This window comes from Sinohyriopsis cumingii, chromosome 17 (assembly GCF_028554795.1).
Source record: "Sinohyriopsis cumingii isolate HCF-2022 chromosome 17, ASM2855479v2, whole genome shotgun sequence".
NCBI classification, from domain to species: domain Eukaryota; kingdom Metazoa; phylum Mollusca; class Bivalvia; order Unionida; family Unionidae; genus Sinohyriopsis; species Sinohyriopsis cumingii.
Window position 1 is genome coordinate 68,264,928 of NC_142977.1, and position 16,730 is coordinate 68,281,657.

At 35.3% G+C, this 16,730-nt stretch overlaps 3 protein-coding genes across 9 annotated transcripts in view; 1 reads left to right on the forward strand and 2 right to left on the reverse strand.

Moving 5' to 3' along the window:
- Positions 1 to 2,431: 2,431 nt before the first annotated feature.
- Positions 2,432 to 9,927, reverse strand: LOC149779166 (uncharacterized). Its single transcript, XM_089939723.1, has 3 exons — positions 9,767 to 9,927; positions 8,518 to 8,775; positions 2,432 to 7,294 (listed from the first exon to the last, which is right to left on the reverse strand). Exons 2-3 carry the CDS (start codon positions 8,753 to 8,755, stop codon positions 6,012 to 6,014), a joined length of 1,521 nt encoding a protein of 506 aa, XP_089795849.1. The 5' UTR covers positions 8,756 to 8,775; positions 9,767 to 9,927; the 3' UTR covers positions 2,432 to 6,011.
- Positions 9,928 to 10,122: 195 nt separating this feature from the next.
- Positions 10,123 to 12,121, reverse strand: LOC149779167 (uncharacterized). Its single transcript, XM_089939722.1, has 2 exons — positions 10,769 to 12,121; positions 10,123 to 10,735 (listed from the first exon to the last, which is right to left on the reverse strand). The coding sequence occupies exons 1-2, from the start codon at positions 11,951 to 11,953 to the stop codon at positions 10,178 to 10,180; spliced, it is 1,743 nt and encodes a 580-aa protein (XP_089795848.1). The 5' UTR covers positions 11,954 to 12,121; the 3' UTR covers positions 10,123 to 10,177.
- A 351-nt stretch (positions 12,122 to 12,472) lies between these two features.
- LOC149779168 (spectrin alpha chain-like) overlaps positions 12,473 to 16,730 on the forward strand; it is a 125,054-nt gene continuing 120,796 nt past the window's right edge. For 6 of the 7 annotated variants that reach the window (XM_089939732.1, XM_089939735.1, XM_089939737.1 and 3 more), the window contains exon 1: positions 12,473 to 12,575. The gene's annotated coding sequence lies outside the window, so the exon portion shown is untranslated. The remainder of the gene's footprint in view (positions 12,576 to 16,730) is intronic. The other variant, XM_089939733.1, reaches the window with a different exon arrangement.

The window sequence follows — 16,730 nt, forward strand, 5'->3', positions numbered from 1 at the left end:
TTGCACATTCCAATTTTAGCAAAACCATGTTTTCTTAAAATTAAAACAGAATTCTATATTATGAAAAAACAACAACTGGGAAAATCAAATGTAATATTACTAAAGACTGACTATATATATGTGTGTGTGTGTGTGTGTGTGTGTGTGTGTGTGTGTGTGTGTGTGTGTGATTAATGTCATTACTGAAGACTTAAGATACCTAATGAAGAAAAAATCAATGCAGACAAAACCAGTGCTATAGTTAGCAAGATTGTCCATTATGCTGCATAAAATTGACCACAAAGTGCCAACATAATTTCTGAAAAAAAATATATTTTTCTTGTTAACTTAGCAAATTCCTGAAAATGCATTTGTTTTATATATATATATATATATAAACACAGGAGCTTTCCTGCTAACTTTGAATAACTGCACATGAACGATATTTCAGTAATTATGCTGAGTAATTGAAAAATTGATTTCATTTCCATCAACAAATTACATACTGCACAAATTTTTCTGGTTATCCAAAAACTCATTTCTTGCATCTTTTTCCACAAATTCTACCCCATTCTGTAGTCAAATTTAATAATCATGACATTGCATTGGATCTGTAAAGGGAGTTCTACTGTGCTTTAATTTCATGCTTCATGGACTAAAACGTGACCATCCTACTAAATCTTCACTAACTAACCAAGAGTCAATCCACTTTATGGTCTGGAAAATGACCTACTACATCATAACTAGCCAGCTAACCAAGAGTCATCATTCCACTTTATGTTTATAAATAACTGAAAAATGCCCTAAAACATCTACACTAGTCAACAAGCCAAGAGTCATCTATCCACTTTCTTGAACTACATCTTCACATGCCAACTAGCCAAGAGTCATCAATCCACTTTCTTGAACTACATCTTCACCTGCCAACTAGCCAAGAGTCATCAATCCACTTTCTTGAACTACATCTTCACATGCCAACTAGCCAAGAGTCATCAATCCACTTTCTTGAACTACATCTTCACATGCCAACTAGCCAAGAGTCATCCATCCCCTTTCTTGAACTACATCTTCACATGCCGACTAGTCAAGAGTCATCCATCCACTTTCTTGAACTACATCTTCACTCGCCAACTAGCCAAGAGTTGTCAATCCACTTTCTTGAACTACATCTTCACATGCCAACTAGCCAAGAGTTGTCAATCCACTTTCTTGAACTACATCTTCATTAGCCAGCTAGCCAAGAGTTGTCAATCCACTTTGTTACACATCTTCACTGGCCAATTAGCCAAGAGTCATTAATGAACTTTCTTATCCTACATCTTTCCTAGCCCTGAGTCATAAATTCGCTTTGTTTTTACTTTATCTTCAATAGCCAACTAGAAGAGTCATCAATCCACTTTGTTATACTACATCATCACTAGAAAAGTAATCAAGAACCATAAATTCACTTGGTTTTACAATGATGTGGAATGAAGTCAATTCACAAACCTATGTCAGTGAGGGTAATAAATGATGTCAAATGAACACTGTTGGTTGATTTCTAGCAATAATGATTTTAAGTTATATAGTGTGAATAGTGGCATGTTATTAATCAATTCAAAGAAATCATTCAAGAATCCATACATTTTATGAAAATGGGCAATACTTGTACTTTTAAATACATGAACAATTACTTATGATAATATCTGATTGTAAATGCACATTTATCTTTACAGATTTGAAGCAAATTTACAACATCAAGGTTCTCAGAACAGCTCTTCAACAGTGTAATTAGGAATTCTACTCATAAACTGGCATTCAAGTGTTCTTTTCTGTGCCATTCCTGTTCCATTTACCTAGCTGACCTAAAAGAAATGTATTTTCCCCCCAAAAGTCAACATCACAAATATTTTTTCCATACAATTAACCTAATGCAGCAGTTATAAAACTTAACGAGCTGCAGACCTTTAGTTTTAGAGTGAATTTTATATTGTTTTTAGTTTCCAGGATCACCATTAAATGAAGGTGTTACTAAATGACTAGGCAGTGATTTATTAACAGGCAATGATAGCATATATATTCTTATGAAATGCTTGCAAAAGAGTGGAAATAGTATGGAGTGGGCTTGTTAAGTACTGGATAAATAGGGTAATAGATATTCTTATGAAATGCTTGCAAAAGTGTGGAAATAGTATGGAGTGGGCTTGTTACTGGATAAATATGGTATTAGATATTCTTATGAAATGCTTGCAAAAGTGTGGAAATAGTATGGAGTGGGCTTGATATTGGATAAATATGTTAATAGATATTCTTATGAAATGCTTAAAAATCTGTGGAAATAATATGGGGTGGGCTTGTTATTGAATAATCACTGTAATAGACAGATTATGTTCAAACGTTGTCATGGTAACTATTCAACTGCATGGCAATACTGGCCACTGATATTTAAAAAATCAAACCAGTTACAAAAATATTATTTCATGAAAATTTATTAAATATTAATGATAAATATAAAAATATCACTAATAATCACTTTAAAAATAGCTTATACAGGCATGCATGTAAAGCAAATTTCATCATCATTTAAAAAAACGTCATCATTTTCTACACAAATGTAAATATATGCATGATAATATAAAAAAATGTTAACTTTTTATAAAAGCACGAAAATGCATGTGAAAACAAGACATCAAGGACTAGAAAATCTATGTTTTCCACTCAATCAATATTGTAAAACCTTGAAAACAGTACAAACTGTGCCATCCTGATACAGACTTGTCCTTGATTTCTGTATGGAGCACATCATGCTGTTGGTAGTACTCACATGGCTTACATAATTTAACAGCTGACCATTTCAAAAAGCAGGCTTATGTAGCAGTGTAAGAACACATCCATGTAAACTGTTCCCCCGACTTTATATTATGTTGATTTAACTATACTTTATACCTGATAAAACATTCTAAAGACGAGGGAGTAATTAGTATGCACAGTCTTTTGCTCATAACAAGTTGTCCAAGATCTTCATGACAAGAAAACCAACAGGTCAAAAATATAGCTTCAAGAGGGGTAGGAACCTGTCAGTCATACCACCTCATTAATATGCATTAATTTTTCTTGTTACTGAAACAGTCCAAGATCATGTATGATGAAAACTGGATCAAAAATATGGCATCCAGAGTAATAACAAGCTCAGCAAATAAGACGCAAAATATCAGACCAATCAGAAATCTTGATGATATAAGCATATACATTCCAAGTTTGATCACAATAAATCCAGTTGGTTTTAAGGGCACTTTTGAACACATTACCATGTATTATGCAGAGGAAATCAAGCCAAGTGCCTTTTCTATGGATTTAAAGCAGCAACTGTCCTGACTGGTCTGCACAGGTATTGAATACATGGCTCTTGTATTATGAGTCCAACATTCTACAGAGTTAGACATGTTGGTTCCCATAAATTGGATTATAAATCAAAACTGGATCAGAAATATAGCTTCCAGAGGGGTAACAAGTTCAGCCAATCTGAAGCAAGATCACCTTATTACTATGTTTGGATCACACTCTTTTTTGAGTGCATCAATGATATAAACATATATTCTGTCATAAAAACTGGATCAGAAATAAGGTTGTGTGCTTACTTGTATTCTGGGCATAGACTAAATTATTTCTGATCAATGAATGGCAAAAAATGTAGCTATGTTACAAAGGCTGGCAATGTCAAATGATACAAAGTCACACAAATTGAATGCAGCTCAAATATTAGGGATTAGTCACATTTTCCGAGTCAACTAACCTCTCTATAAATCTGCTAATGTTTAAAATGCTGTGTCTGACAAGCATTTATTAATGTTGAAGTAAGATATCAGGTTTTTTTTTACAGATGACTAGAACAAGCATATTATTCATGTACTACCATTATAAAATTCTTAGTGGCAAGAAAGATATATAATTACAGATGGGAAATATGGACTGCAAATAGCACAGTAAATGCTTATTCACTGGTTTAATGGTCATCTACAAGGGCTCTAGTAGGACACGATTGATTATTGACCAATGGGTCTGAACAACCTGAATCTGTGCTCATGGTGCGCAATCACTACACAGAAATAATTATTATGTACTACACAGAAATAATTATTACGTACCATCATGGCCTATGACCTATCCCAGAATTTATATTTTGCAAAAACATCTTCAACTGCAACAAGATTGTCCTTTGACCTCCATATCATCAGACCTCTTCAATATCTCAAGTGCAATCCATCCACAAACTTTAAAGTTTTGATGTTTAGAAGTAAATTTATTATGCAAAATGTGTTCTTCTTTCAGCCACAGTGACTTGAACTTTCACATGTTGACCCCTAGATCAATAGGCTCCTTCCTTACCCAAGTACAAGCCATTCATAAGTTTAGTCCAGGTCTGTGTTATAGAAATAAGGTTACTGTGCATAAACTTTTTATCAGCTACAAAGACCTTGATCTTTAACCTTTTGATCAAAAAATGGAAATGCATACTCATCACACCCTGAGCACACCATCCACAAAGTTTGGTCTATGTACATTTTCTAGAACTGAAGCTATCTTTAATTTTTAATCAACTGCCACTAGAAGTTCTCTTTATTTGCAGAACTTCATCAAACACTGACCAAGTCCAAAACCTGCACATTTGCTTTTTAACTGACCCCTTAAACATGCAGCTGTTTTGTTGTAACTTACCCATAACATCAGTGTACTGTGACCACAATGGACTGAATACATGACCACATTGGTGTGAAAACACATGCGCATGTATTCATTGCACATTTATGTTTGAAAACAGCTTAGATTTGATTTTGGTCTATGTCACATTTTAATGATGCTTTACAAACTAGTAAAACGATTAATTTGTTGTTCAAATGACAGTTTTTTTTAAATATAATTTTACATAATAGCTATTACCATAATGTAATCTAGCTACTCCTATCAGTTCTGCTTACTTTACAATATACAGATTCTGTCGTGGTAAAATATAAAGTCATGTGATCCAAATACATGATGCAATGACCAAATATAGCCCAGAATACAAACAATGTCATATGACCCAAATACATGACACAATGACCAAATATAGCCCAAAATACAAAGTTATATGACCCAAATCAAAGTCACTTGCCCCAAATACATGGTGTACTGACTAGGGCTGTCAAAACGCATGCAAAACTTCACCTGGGTACCCGTTGCACCATTTAATGGGTAACAGGGTACCCGTTAGAAAATGAAAGACATGCACAACCCTAGTTACAGCAGTCAAATTTTCACAAACCTGGATTGTTGTAGGGTGACAAAACGAATGGACTATTTACATCTTTACATATTTACAGTGACTGCGTGGTGGTCACTGGTATGTACCAGTGACACCACGTGACCATGCAGTCGCTGCAGCACTGTTTGCTATTGCCATATTAGAGAAGTGCTGGTTGTGGTGCTGGCTGAGTGGATGATTCATTTTTGCTAGCGGACCACTTGGCTTACTTGTTATGTGATGTACCAATTTAATAGGGCAAGCTAGATCTCTTGGCATTGGGAGTCTGTAGTATAAGCTGTGCATATAGCAGCAGTAGATTAGTTGGCCCTGTTGCCCTCCCCCCCCTCAGTAGCAGTCAGCCACAGCTTGTTGGTTGTTCGCCGACTCATGAGTAAGTGAACACGTGTAGCCTACATATTAGTATTGTTTTGAACCGTGAAGCCGTTTGCACAGCCCAGTGTGCAGCAGCCGTTTAGTAGCAGGCTGCTGATGCATAACGGGTGGTCCTACTCCTAAATATAGATTGGAGCTACAACTCAGACCAGCGTACTGCTGATGATATATGATATTTTGATAGTGTTGTCGACAAATTATTTTTGTGAATGGGTACTCGTCATTAATTTTCAATGCCCGGGTTTTTCACTACGGTCAGTACCTGGTTACCTGGGTACCTGTTGACAGCCCCAGTACTGACCCAAAAGTGTATATAAACCTTAAAGATTTAAAACAAATAAAAGGTAGGTAAAAATCTGACATAAAGGAGACTGTTTCAAAATACTGGCTTTAACGCTGAAAAGAGCACAGCATGGCTGTCAACCCATGACAAAAAATCTGGTCCTCGCTTCTGTGCAACCTTCAGCAAGGTTATGCAATCACTCTCAGCATTATGGGTTATTGGTGGGAGATTCTGAAATGTCCTCTCATAAATCTTTTCAAGCTTGTATGAGAGAAAGGGCTTTCTGTTGTCATCACGGTTTGTTACTGTAGAGTTGTCCCCCTTGTATCCATGGGTGTCAGTGGCACTTTCAAATCTCTGTTTGCTGTTAGAATCGTACTGACTAACAGTTTGTATTGTTTGATTGCTTGATTTTGTGAGTAAGTCAGTAGATGAATTGGTAACAACTGTATAGCCAGTGCCCACTGTGACATAAGTCACACATGTTCCAGGAGTTTGATTATAACATGATGTTGAAGTGTGTGCTGTAGTTTCATTCCTATCTTTGGTTGTACCCTCACCACTGTTCTGCTCTTTATATGATATAATGTTATTTTCTTGACCTTGATTGTAATCCTTGTATTCATAAAGGCATTCCTTAGCTACTTTATCATTTTCTAATTTCTGTTCAATTTCAAATACGAACTTATACAAGTCTTCATCAGATAAAGTCTGAACACTGTTCAGTGATTGTTGAGGATTGCTGTCAGTGACCTCATTTTCTTTGTCTAATAGTTGTTCACACTGTGTGAAGTTGTCAGAAAGTTTTGCTGGTGCTTCGGATTCCTGAGCACCTGCAAAGATGACCAAATTACAATTAACCATTGTTTCTGTTTTGGTAAGTACTGACTCTCCAGGTTCTTCATTTGATGTATCGGGTTTCAAATTTGTTTCTGGCTGTGCTGTGACTTGTTCTTGGTCAAACTTTAATTTTTTTTTGGCAGTTTTACATCTATTTATGTGTTCTAGATCAGTAGTCCCTGTATCCTCATCAGAATTGGTCAAATTCCCTTTTCTTCTGACTTTCGGAGGTGAATTTTGTAAAGTTGTCATGTCTGGTGTTTTATTATTCTGTTGCCATGGATACTGATTCCATGGAGAGGAAACAAGGCCATCCAATGATCTGAAAGCTTCCAGTGAGTCAGCACAAAAAACAGTCGAGGCAAATGATTGGTTGATTTTGTTTAACTCTGCCAAAAGGATTGGGAAGTCAAAACGGTTGCCGTTGTGTGCAAGAAGACAGACAGGTTGAGGAAGATGTTGCAAAAACCCATTGATGAGCTGAGCAGTCTCCAAGCAGAAAACACGCTGTGACTCAAGGCAATCATTGTACAAGCCTGAAATAAAATGCAATTATCGCTTTGTTGAAGTGGAAAAGGCAATAAACCTTTACATTATAAATGTCCATTACAAGCAGGCATATTAAATAATTTGAAGCTGAGAATAAAGACACATGATATTTGATTCTGAGAATTAGCTCTCTAAAGGCATGAAAGTTGTAATGACACCATAACAGCTTCCAGGCATCTCCATGGTTACCTGCCCCATAACACAGTCACTGCTCTGTCATACCATATGAATGCTCCACTACACAATACTACTGTGAACTTCAAAGATCAATATCAAACATTACATCAACAAGTTTACATTATTTTAAAACAGCTATGCAATTCTTAATCATAATACAGCAACACACCACTACATGGTGAATTCTCTGCAGCTATCTGACATTGGAACCGTACACTCAGGTCACACGTATGGAGAGTCCTGATAAGACAATTGGGGGATCCAGATGAGAAAAGTGGAAGTTCACTATTGGGTGTTAATTCATCCTAGTCCAGCCAATCAATAAAAGTATAACGAATAAAGCAAAACTGATTTATTATAATCATTACTATTGTTTGGTTTCAATTCCAATCTCATTTTTGTCTTCTTCACCTTTTTTAATATGAAAGGCTTGCAAAATGAAGGTATCAGATGCAATTGAAGTGCTGATGGAGAATTCTGAACACATACTGCTCACCTTTAAGCTGGGGGGAGGGTAAGTTTAAAATATATCCAGATACAACTTTATCAAGTACTGTTATTAAATTTTTCATTAATATTAACAACTGACTTCATCAATTAATTAATAAATATTTAAATATATGAGGTTACTTGTACTTGTGTGAAATTCTCTATACTAATAATATTCAATTGTATAAGCTGGACATGACTTGTTTAATTTATATTACTGGACTTAAGTTTTCAGTAGCAGCCATGATTTAATATGGTAATACACAACTGATTGAGAATATGTATTAGCCAAAAACAACATTACTGTCTTGCCATTTTGGGAGACATCTGAGAGACAGAGCATATCTTCCACCCTCATTATCATCGCTGTTAACTAAATGTTAAAGTCTCCATGCAAGTACAAAACTCAATGACACTGCGTATACTGCAGAATCCTTGTTTTATAAAACTGAGTGAAATAACTGGGAAAATGAGTAGCCAATGCATTTTGGGGTATTAGCAACATTTAGAGCACAGATATGCTAATGACATGCAGTTCACAGACCTGTCAATTCAGATGCCTTTGCGGAGATAGGTTTTTCTGGATTGAAGCATAGGAGCAGCTTGTTTAAAACTCGTGCGGTGCTGTTCTCATTTAACAATTCTTCTCGCTGAACAGAAACAAGGCACAACTCCATAATCATGGGATTCTTTCCATGCTCTATAAGCCCAGTTGTCTCTAAGTCCATGAACACCAAGGTGGCAAATTTGTTCTTGTTCAAGTCTCTGGATTCTCCCTCCATTACTCTCCTGGAACTGCTCTCTGTGATACAAAATAAATGCATATGAAGCCTATCAGAGAAATGTCTATTGAAAAGCTCCTTTTAAAATATTTTTTGGAATGAAAGAGTCTTTATTTTTTAAGATGAGATTTCAATATGTAACAATATAAACATACTGACATTCAAATATGCATAGAACTCGGAGGTTACGCATGGGACTTAATATATATCTTGTTCTTCTTTACATTTTCGTGGAATATTTAAGGGCAGCACTTATCTTTTATTTGGTCAATTCATGACAAAAGGCCACAATGGACACTTTCTTCTAATGCTAAAAGAAAAAACACAAGCTACTAAATATTACAAGAAGTTCAAAAATGGTTGTAAATCAGAGTTCTAGTGTATGTAGGAAAGTAGCAAAGGTCTCGAGTTTGCACCGTTTCATGCCAAATGTATGATAAGATAATATGTGTTGGCCAAAATGATAAAACCAAGCATGTGAAGCCATTAATAATGTTTATTTCATAAAAATGTTATTATCAATATTGATTTTAATGCAAATTTCGTGCACACAGTGCAAGAAATAGTCGATTTTCGCTGAGTTTACCGATAAGGAATAGGCACTATCTGGGGTTGCTACCATTATCACATACCAGCAATGATTCTTGTGTAACAAATAAACCTATTTTGAAGATGTGCAACATTGGACTTGTTTTCTGTCCCTTTAAAATGTGTTAAATTTATGTTCATAAAAAATCTACCATATCAAATCAAAAGCCAAGCTACTCATCACAATTTTGAAACCTAGTACTAATTTCATGTCCTAGTTATGTAACATGTCTGGATTATTCCAATAGTGCTTTAACCTCCTGGTAAATGCAAACTGCTGATAACGCATAAATGTAATATTATTATCTTTGGCTTATATAATGAATATCGATTTTGGAATGAATTATGATGTTAAAATGAGGACAAATACAAACGATAATATTAAATAAGGTTGTCCATTTGCATAGAATAATTAATACCCACAGCCGGTTATTGGAAACGAATTTCATGTTTCAGCATCGGGCAATCTTCACATGATACGTGTATATTTTGCTGCTGGTTTTCAAAAGATAAAAGGCGAATCTTGTGGCATATATTACTAAACCGTAACGACTGGGTATCTTGAGCAACATCGGCCAAGTTCTTAACTTTTTTTTTTTTTTTTTGGAGGGTTCTCTCTCCTTTTTGATCTTCACAGACCAGTTAGGGAGGCCCTCCTGCCCTACATGTTATGATTGGTATTCTGTATGTTTAGCTATTGTATTATTGGTTTTTTTTTTTTTTTTTTTTTTTTTAAAGTGTAATTTTTTTAATTTTTGTTTTTAAATTTTTTTTTTTTTTTTTTTTTTTTTTTTTTTTTTTTTTTTTTTTTTTTTTTTTTTTTTTTTTTTTTATTTAAATTCCATACTTTCTTTCAATGTATTCATCATAGCTGAACATAGGTTTTTCTTCCGTCTCTTTTTGACTTTTTCTCCTTTCTTGTCTTTTCATTTTTGTCTTATTTCGAAGTGCTTTCCTTAAATCTAGGCTTGTTTCCATTGGTTGTGGCAATTCTGGATCTTCATTTGAATTTTGCTGCGGTATCCTGTTTGTTTGGGGTGTTTCTAATAATCTAGGTGTTTGTGTTTTCTGAATCTGTTGTAATTTGAAAGCTGTAACTTCTGAGTCATTTTCTTGTAATGATGGCTGTACTGGTATCCCTTCTTTTTCTTGTAGACTTCGTTTTGTTTGCTTTGGGTGTAGTTTGCTTTCTAGTTGTTGCCCAGGTTCAATATCTTGTTGGATTAGCTTGTTATTTTCTTGTTGACTTTCTTGTATTTGCATTTGTATTTTATGTTGTTGTTGTTTACATCCCTGTGATTCGTTTTCTGGGGGCTGATCTGTTGGTATTGTTGTCGTTGTTGTTGATCCTTGTAGTTCTAAGTTTTCTTGTTGCTGTTGTGATTTTATTTCCTTTTGTTGTTCTTCTTGTCTATTTTCCATCACCTGTTGTTGCTTTGTTTGTTGTTGTTGCTGTTGTTGTTGCCCTTGTTGTTCATTTCCTCTTGTCTGTTTGGGTTGCTGCAGTTGGACTTTTGGCCCTTTTTTATTGTTTTCAATTTCTTTCTGTAGTATAGTTTCTCTCTCTTTTTGTTGTTGTTGTTGTTGTTGTATTTGTTCTATCCTTTGCTTTTCTCCTACTTGTTTCTGTATTTCCTGTTCTTGTTTTTGTTTTTGTTGTCTTTGTTCTTGTAACTGCTGTTGTTGTTGTTGTTGCTGCTGCTCATCTCTTTGTTGTTGTATTTGTTCTATCTTTTCTGCTGCTTGTTTCGGTATTTCCTGTTCTTGTAACTGCTGCTGTTGTTGTTGCTGCTGCTCAGCTTGTGTTCTTTGTTGTTGTTGTTGTTGTGGCTGCATATTTCCTATTTGTCTGCTGCTTGTTTTTGTAGATGTCATTGTTGGTCCTATATTTCCCGAGTTCTGGGGACATTTGAATGGTGTGTGACCTGTATTCCCACATCTATTGCATGTTCTGTCAAAAATGCATCCTTTGTACCACGTCTTTGCTAAGAATCCGAATATGTAAAAGGCTCTCTTTACTTTCTTCAAGTTACTGCTTTCTATTTCTAATATCCGTGTTCCATCTAAAATTGATGTTGTTTCTATTGTTCTATTCCTTGCTGAGATAACCGGGATATTGAATTTTTCCTCAAAGCGCTTAGCTATTTCTTCTATTGGAATTTCCAGCGGGATGTCGGTAACATGTAATTCTCCTGATCGTTTTTTTATCTCTCTTAGCAATGGTTCTGGTTCCTTTATTGTCACTTTTTCTTTCCCAATATGTATTTCCCCATATGGTAAGATTGGTTTCTTCCCTTTTGGTCTTATTATGTAGCCTTTGTATCCATTAGGGTTTATGGAGTATACTCTATCCATACATTCTGGGTGGGCTATTTTCATGGCTATCATTACTGTGGTTAGACAAGGTATATTTTCCCTTTGTATGTGCCTCATGTCTATTTCTTGCGTTCCTTCCCTGTATTTACATTGTAGGTAGCTTTTGTCATGCATCACTACTCTTTCCAGCTTGAAGAATTTCTCAAGGTAATTGACTTCTTTTCTCGTCGCCATATTTCCTCGTGTTGCACGAATTTTGTTTTCAATGCCTCGTTTTTCCATGTTGTTTTCCATTTCTTGATAATTTTCGGTTTGGTTTGGTTAATTATTTTGTGTAAAGTGATGATTCTTCTTACTCTTTTTGAGCTTCGGAGTCCGTAGTGGACAGTTCAGATAGTCCTGTGGGGGAATCCAGTGCTTCTAAACTGTGGTTTGCTTTGTACGCGCCATTGCTATAAGTGACTGTACTTCTTAACGTGCCACTAAGCACTTAAGCTACCCGTATCAACGCCTCCCTATCACCGTTTGTATCCCGTTTCACGCAACATTACTAAACGGTATTTCCTGAAAGCTGAAATATTTTCGATTATCACGTGACAGCTATTCTAGTTATTATGTCGCCTCCCTCAAGTAGATGTCACATTATTCAATTGATTTCATTACTTTAACAAAATATATTTCTGAAACTTAAGTAACAATTTATATTTAATAAAATTGTATAGGACTGTTCTTTAGCATTTTGTATGAAGCACGACAAATAAGGCATAATTTCTTTCATATTATGGGGTTTACCATACGTTTATGTCGGTGCGTGTCGGTATTTAGATCCACCGGCCATACTTGGGTTAATTGGGTCACAGGAAACTCGACGAGAGCGCTGCCAAGCTTCACATTATCACTAAGAGTGCGCTTACAGGTATTGTTTATCCTCTATCAAGACTTTTAGTATGTACTGTTTGCAAATCTTTGTCTTTCTGGTTTCTTTTTCTTCAGAATGTGCAAATATTGTGCAAAAAATGAATCGCCAATTGATTTTCCAAAACGAGCCGGTCGCACAAGGCCGCGCCCATTTCTCAGTGTTTCTTCTCAAGCTTTCTTTTAAAAGCATAATTTGGTGATTTTTTGACATACATAAGCACATTGCCATCATCTTTTCCGTATAATTAGACTACATTTGCTATTTAGTTTAAAAATATAAAAGATCATATATGATGCATTTCTAATGAGGTGATCTCATTCCTGCTTAAAATTCCATCCAGCAGAAGTGCACCTGTCGTGATAACATTAGTGAACAGCCTTTCAGCTTTCTGTGCAAAAAGAAAACGAGTACGTGCTTTGTATTTGTAATGTAGATATATGTATAGATTGTATTTTGTCATAAATATTTATGTTTGTTATGACGATCCACGCGGTAAAATACAGTATAGTATTCGGTTACCCTACTGTTTGTATAGGCGCAGGGTCATTTCAGCCCGGGTCGATTGGGCGCAAACGCCAACTTCGGTCGGGACGAATTTTCTTGGTCGTTTCGGCCCACATATTTTGTTTGGTACAATCCGTACTTCTTTGCGATGTTTTCTTTGGAATAATATAACGTGGAGTAACAAAGTCCCACCGGTCAGTAGTGACATGTCAGCAGATTCTAAGCAGCAGAGAGGGTAAACAGACCACAGTCATTTATGAAAATAAAACTTCATACCAAAAAAATGAAAAATATAAGCATAATAACCTAATCTGCTGCTTTCTGTTATTTCATGGGGGCAGGGAAACTCAAACTATTATTATTCTGTAGTTCATTCCACATTGCAAATTTTTTCCAGTCTGTAACTCTCCAAATATTTAGGTCAGTGTTGTTAAATGAAGCTAAAAGTGCATTATTCGTTTCACACGAAGTAGTTAGAACAAATTCTATGTGCAATGAACTATAAAATGAACTTGATTGGCAACTGTTGCTACAAGCATCAATGTAATCAAACAGGTGACATTTAAAAGAATAATCTATTCAGTCATTATTTAATTGATAGTTAAGCTAAGTTCAAACAAAAAATATTCCAGCAAGAAAATACCGAAATAATTTTTTCCCCGCAGATTAATAGGCACAATTTCAAACATATCTTGGTCTTTAATGAGCATCAGTTTATTTTGCAAATATTTGTTATATGCTTTAAATTTAAAGAGACCTCAAGTAATTGTGCTTGTCAATAGTTGCTTATTTAAGGAGCAAATATCACAATCTTGTAAAGGAGCAGTAAGTATTGCAAACATAGGCTGCAAGTTATTCAAAAAGATTAATGGCACTGTCTTTAAAAAACCAATACAATATATCATTATTAGTATTGACGTCATTTAATGCTTTTACATTATAATCACAAGTTATATATGAACATGCACATGAGAACATGTTTTTTTTAAAATTTTCACTTTTGCACAATACATACATTTTTAACTTGATAAATTACACATTTATATTCCTGTTTTCTCAAATATAAAACTTCAAAATGCAAATTACACACCCACATACTATATAAATAACTTGCACAAAATGTTTATTGAAATTAGCTGGGGCCCGCGTGGCCAAGTGGTCTAAAGCACTCTCAGTTACGAATCAATGCCATCTCACCTCTGTGTGTGTTAGAGTCTCGGATTAAGCCAATGTGGGTATGTGAGAAAGCTTGCTAGTAGCTTCTCATGGGTCGGTGGTATTTTCCGGGTTCTTCCTCCACAATTAATACTCGGTGCCATGTATAGCCTATCGTGTGCTGAAAAATGGCATTAAACCCTAACAACAACAATTGAAATCAGCAATTACAACAACATAACCCATAACAACAGAAATTAGCCCCCTCAAACAGTATGCCATTATTTTCCTTTGAGTACATATTCATGTGAGTACACATGTATGTGAGTACACATGCCTGTGCCCCTTTTAAATCTAGATGAGGCCCTTCCTGAATTTTAAAGTTGTTGAAAGACATTGTTAAATTATTAATACTCATCTCTCTTTGGGTGCATTTAGACCTTATCTTCAGAAAGCCTCTATGGTGAAGCACATGAATCATCTCTATTTCACACTAATAAAATTGGCTCTACAGTATGGTACTAGGCTGTATTTTGATGCATGTGACCCCACATATATAGCACTTAGGCCCAAATACCAAACCTTATGCATTCAGAAATCAGCATGTACATTCAGAAACCAAACTTAATTCCACCTAGTTGCAGTGTCTGCACTAGATAACTTTACAACAAAATTTGCCAAGCATAGGTGCGAATGAGACATTAGCAACAGTTGACTTTTATTATCCTCCTCTGGGACTTATTTGGGTACCTGGTCCTATAAAACTTCAGCCTCTGACTTCACTGAAATGCACTTGAATTATTTTAGAGTTAGTATCTAGGCTTTATGCCATTTAATAATTAAAAGCAGTATAAATTAAAAAATGCAGATATAAACCTTCTTAGCTGCACCTAAGAAATTCATCAACAAAAATGTGAATAAGATGATAGTGGAATGCAGGTTTTGTGCACATCTTGTAAGCTACCAGACGATTCTGACATTTCTCAGATCCTGTATTTTTTTTAGCTCTTGTTGTAGATCAGTAGAGCTTATTGGGTGTCTTTTGTCTGTCCACTTCTTAAACTATCTGGAAGATTGCCTAGAAGATTATCAAACATTTTGTGGTGTGTTGGTCATAAATGAAATGGTGCAGCCCTGATGTACAATATGGCTGCCACAGTGTCCATCTTGAAAATTGTTATCACTACTCATTCTACATCAGTGGTCATAAACAGCTTGGGGTTTTCACTGAAAGACTTCCTATGATGTCTAGATGGACATAAATGAAAATCAACTGTTTTTGCTACTCCTGTCAATCTGCTATCTAGTATGTTCACCACAGCAGCTAATTGTAAATCTTGTTATTGTTGAAGCGTATCTTATGTCTGTAGATGGTTTTAACACTCTGCAGTTAAAAGAAGAAATGGTCTTATCATGAATTGCAGTGGTTTCTTTTTGTACATGTATGTAGAATGTCAGTCTCTTTAAGGGACTCTTCCATAATTTGGTGAATAGTTTTGTTAACGGGATTGGCTTTGGTGTTCATGGTACAATAGCATAAGTAGGTTATTTAGTATGGAGGCAAATTAGTACAAGATATTGTAGCTAATTGGTTAGCATTCTGGACCAGTTATCAAAAAGTGGAAAGTTGTGATTGTTTAATTCATTCAGCACATATAGGCTAACGAAGTTCATCCTTGTGCAAATCACTGTTAATCCAATAGCCTACTCTTTATCCTATGTTGTAAAACTATGGCAATTGGATTAATTGTCTTGCCCAAGAATATACCACATTAGTGGACTTCGACTGATCTGCTGGTGTAATAGTTAATATAATAATTTCCACATTCTAACTACTGACCTACTACTGCTTTTGCCTTGGCTAATCAACCATTATGCTTACTGATTTACTGTTATTCCACAATCCACATCTCCATGCCTGCAGGAAAGGTGGTCATAAATGTGGATCTCTATATATAGTAAATACCTCAACCTGTTTACCAAACATTACATCTTTTACAATACTGGGAAACTATATGGGATTAAATTAATTTGCCATAAAATGGATAAAAATTGCCCATAAACATGTGCATACTTAATCTATTGTTTTTCTACAGATCTTGCAATTTTTAAATACTTTTGACAATATTGGAGCAACTGGTAACAATACAATTGCTGTCAACTTTAAAGATGAATTGGACATATATTCACTGACTCATCACTCAGTATTTAGATATATTCATATAGTTTGTTCCTAATCTACATTATGAAACCTGATCTCCAGAATGCACAAGGTGTAGATATGCTAGCCCTAGGCACTCTGTTAAGTGGATATACTTGTAGCTGACCAGCAGGCCCAGACTATATGCATACATCTGGAGTTGATCAGTCACCAGCTGGTTTTAATAAAATTGATCTAGCACAGTATGAGCCATTCATGTGCAAATTTGATGTACTGAAAGTGAGCTCATAATCATAAAGCAGCATTAATCAACAGTGTGTCATCTTGGACAG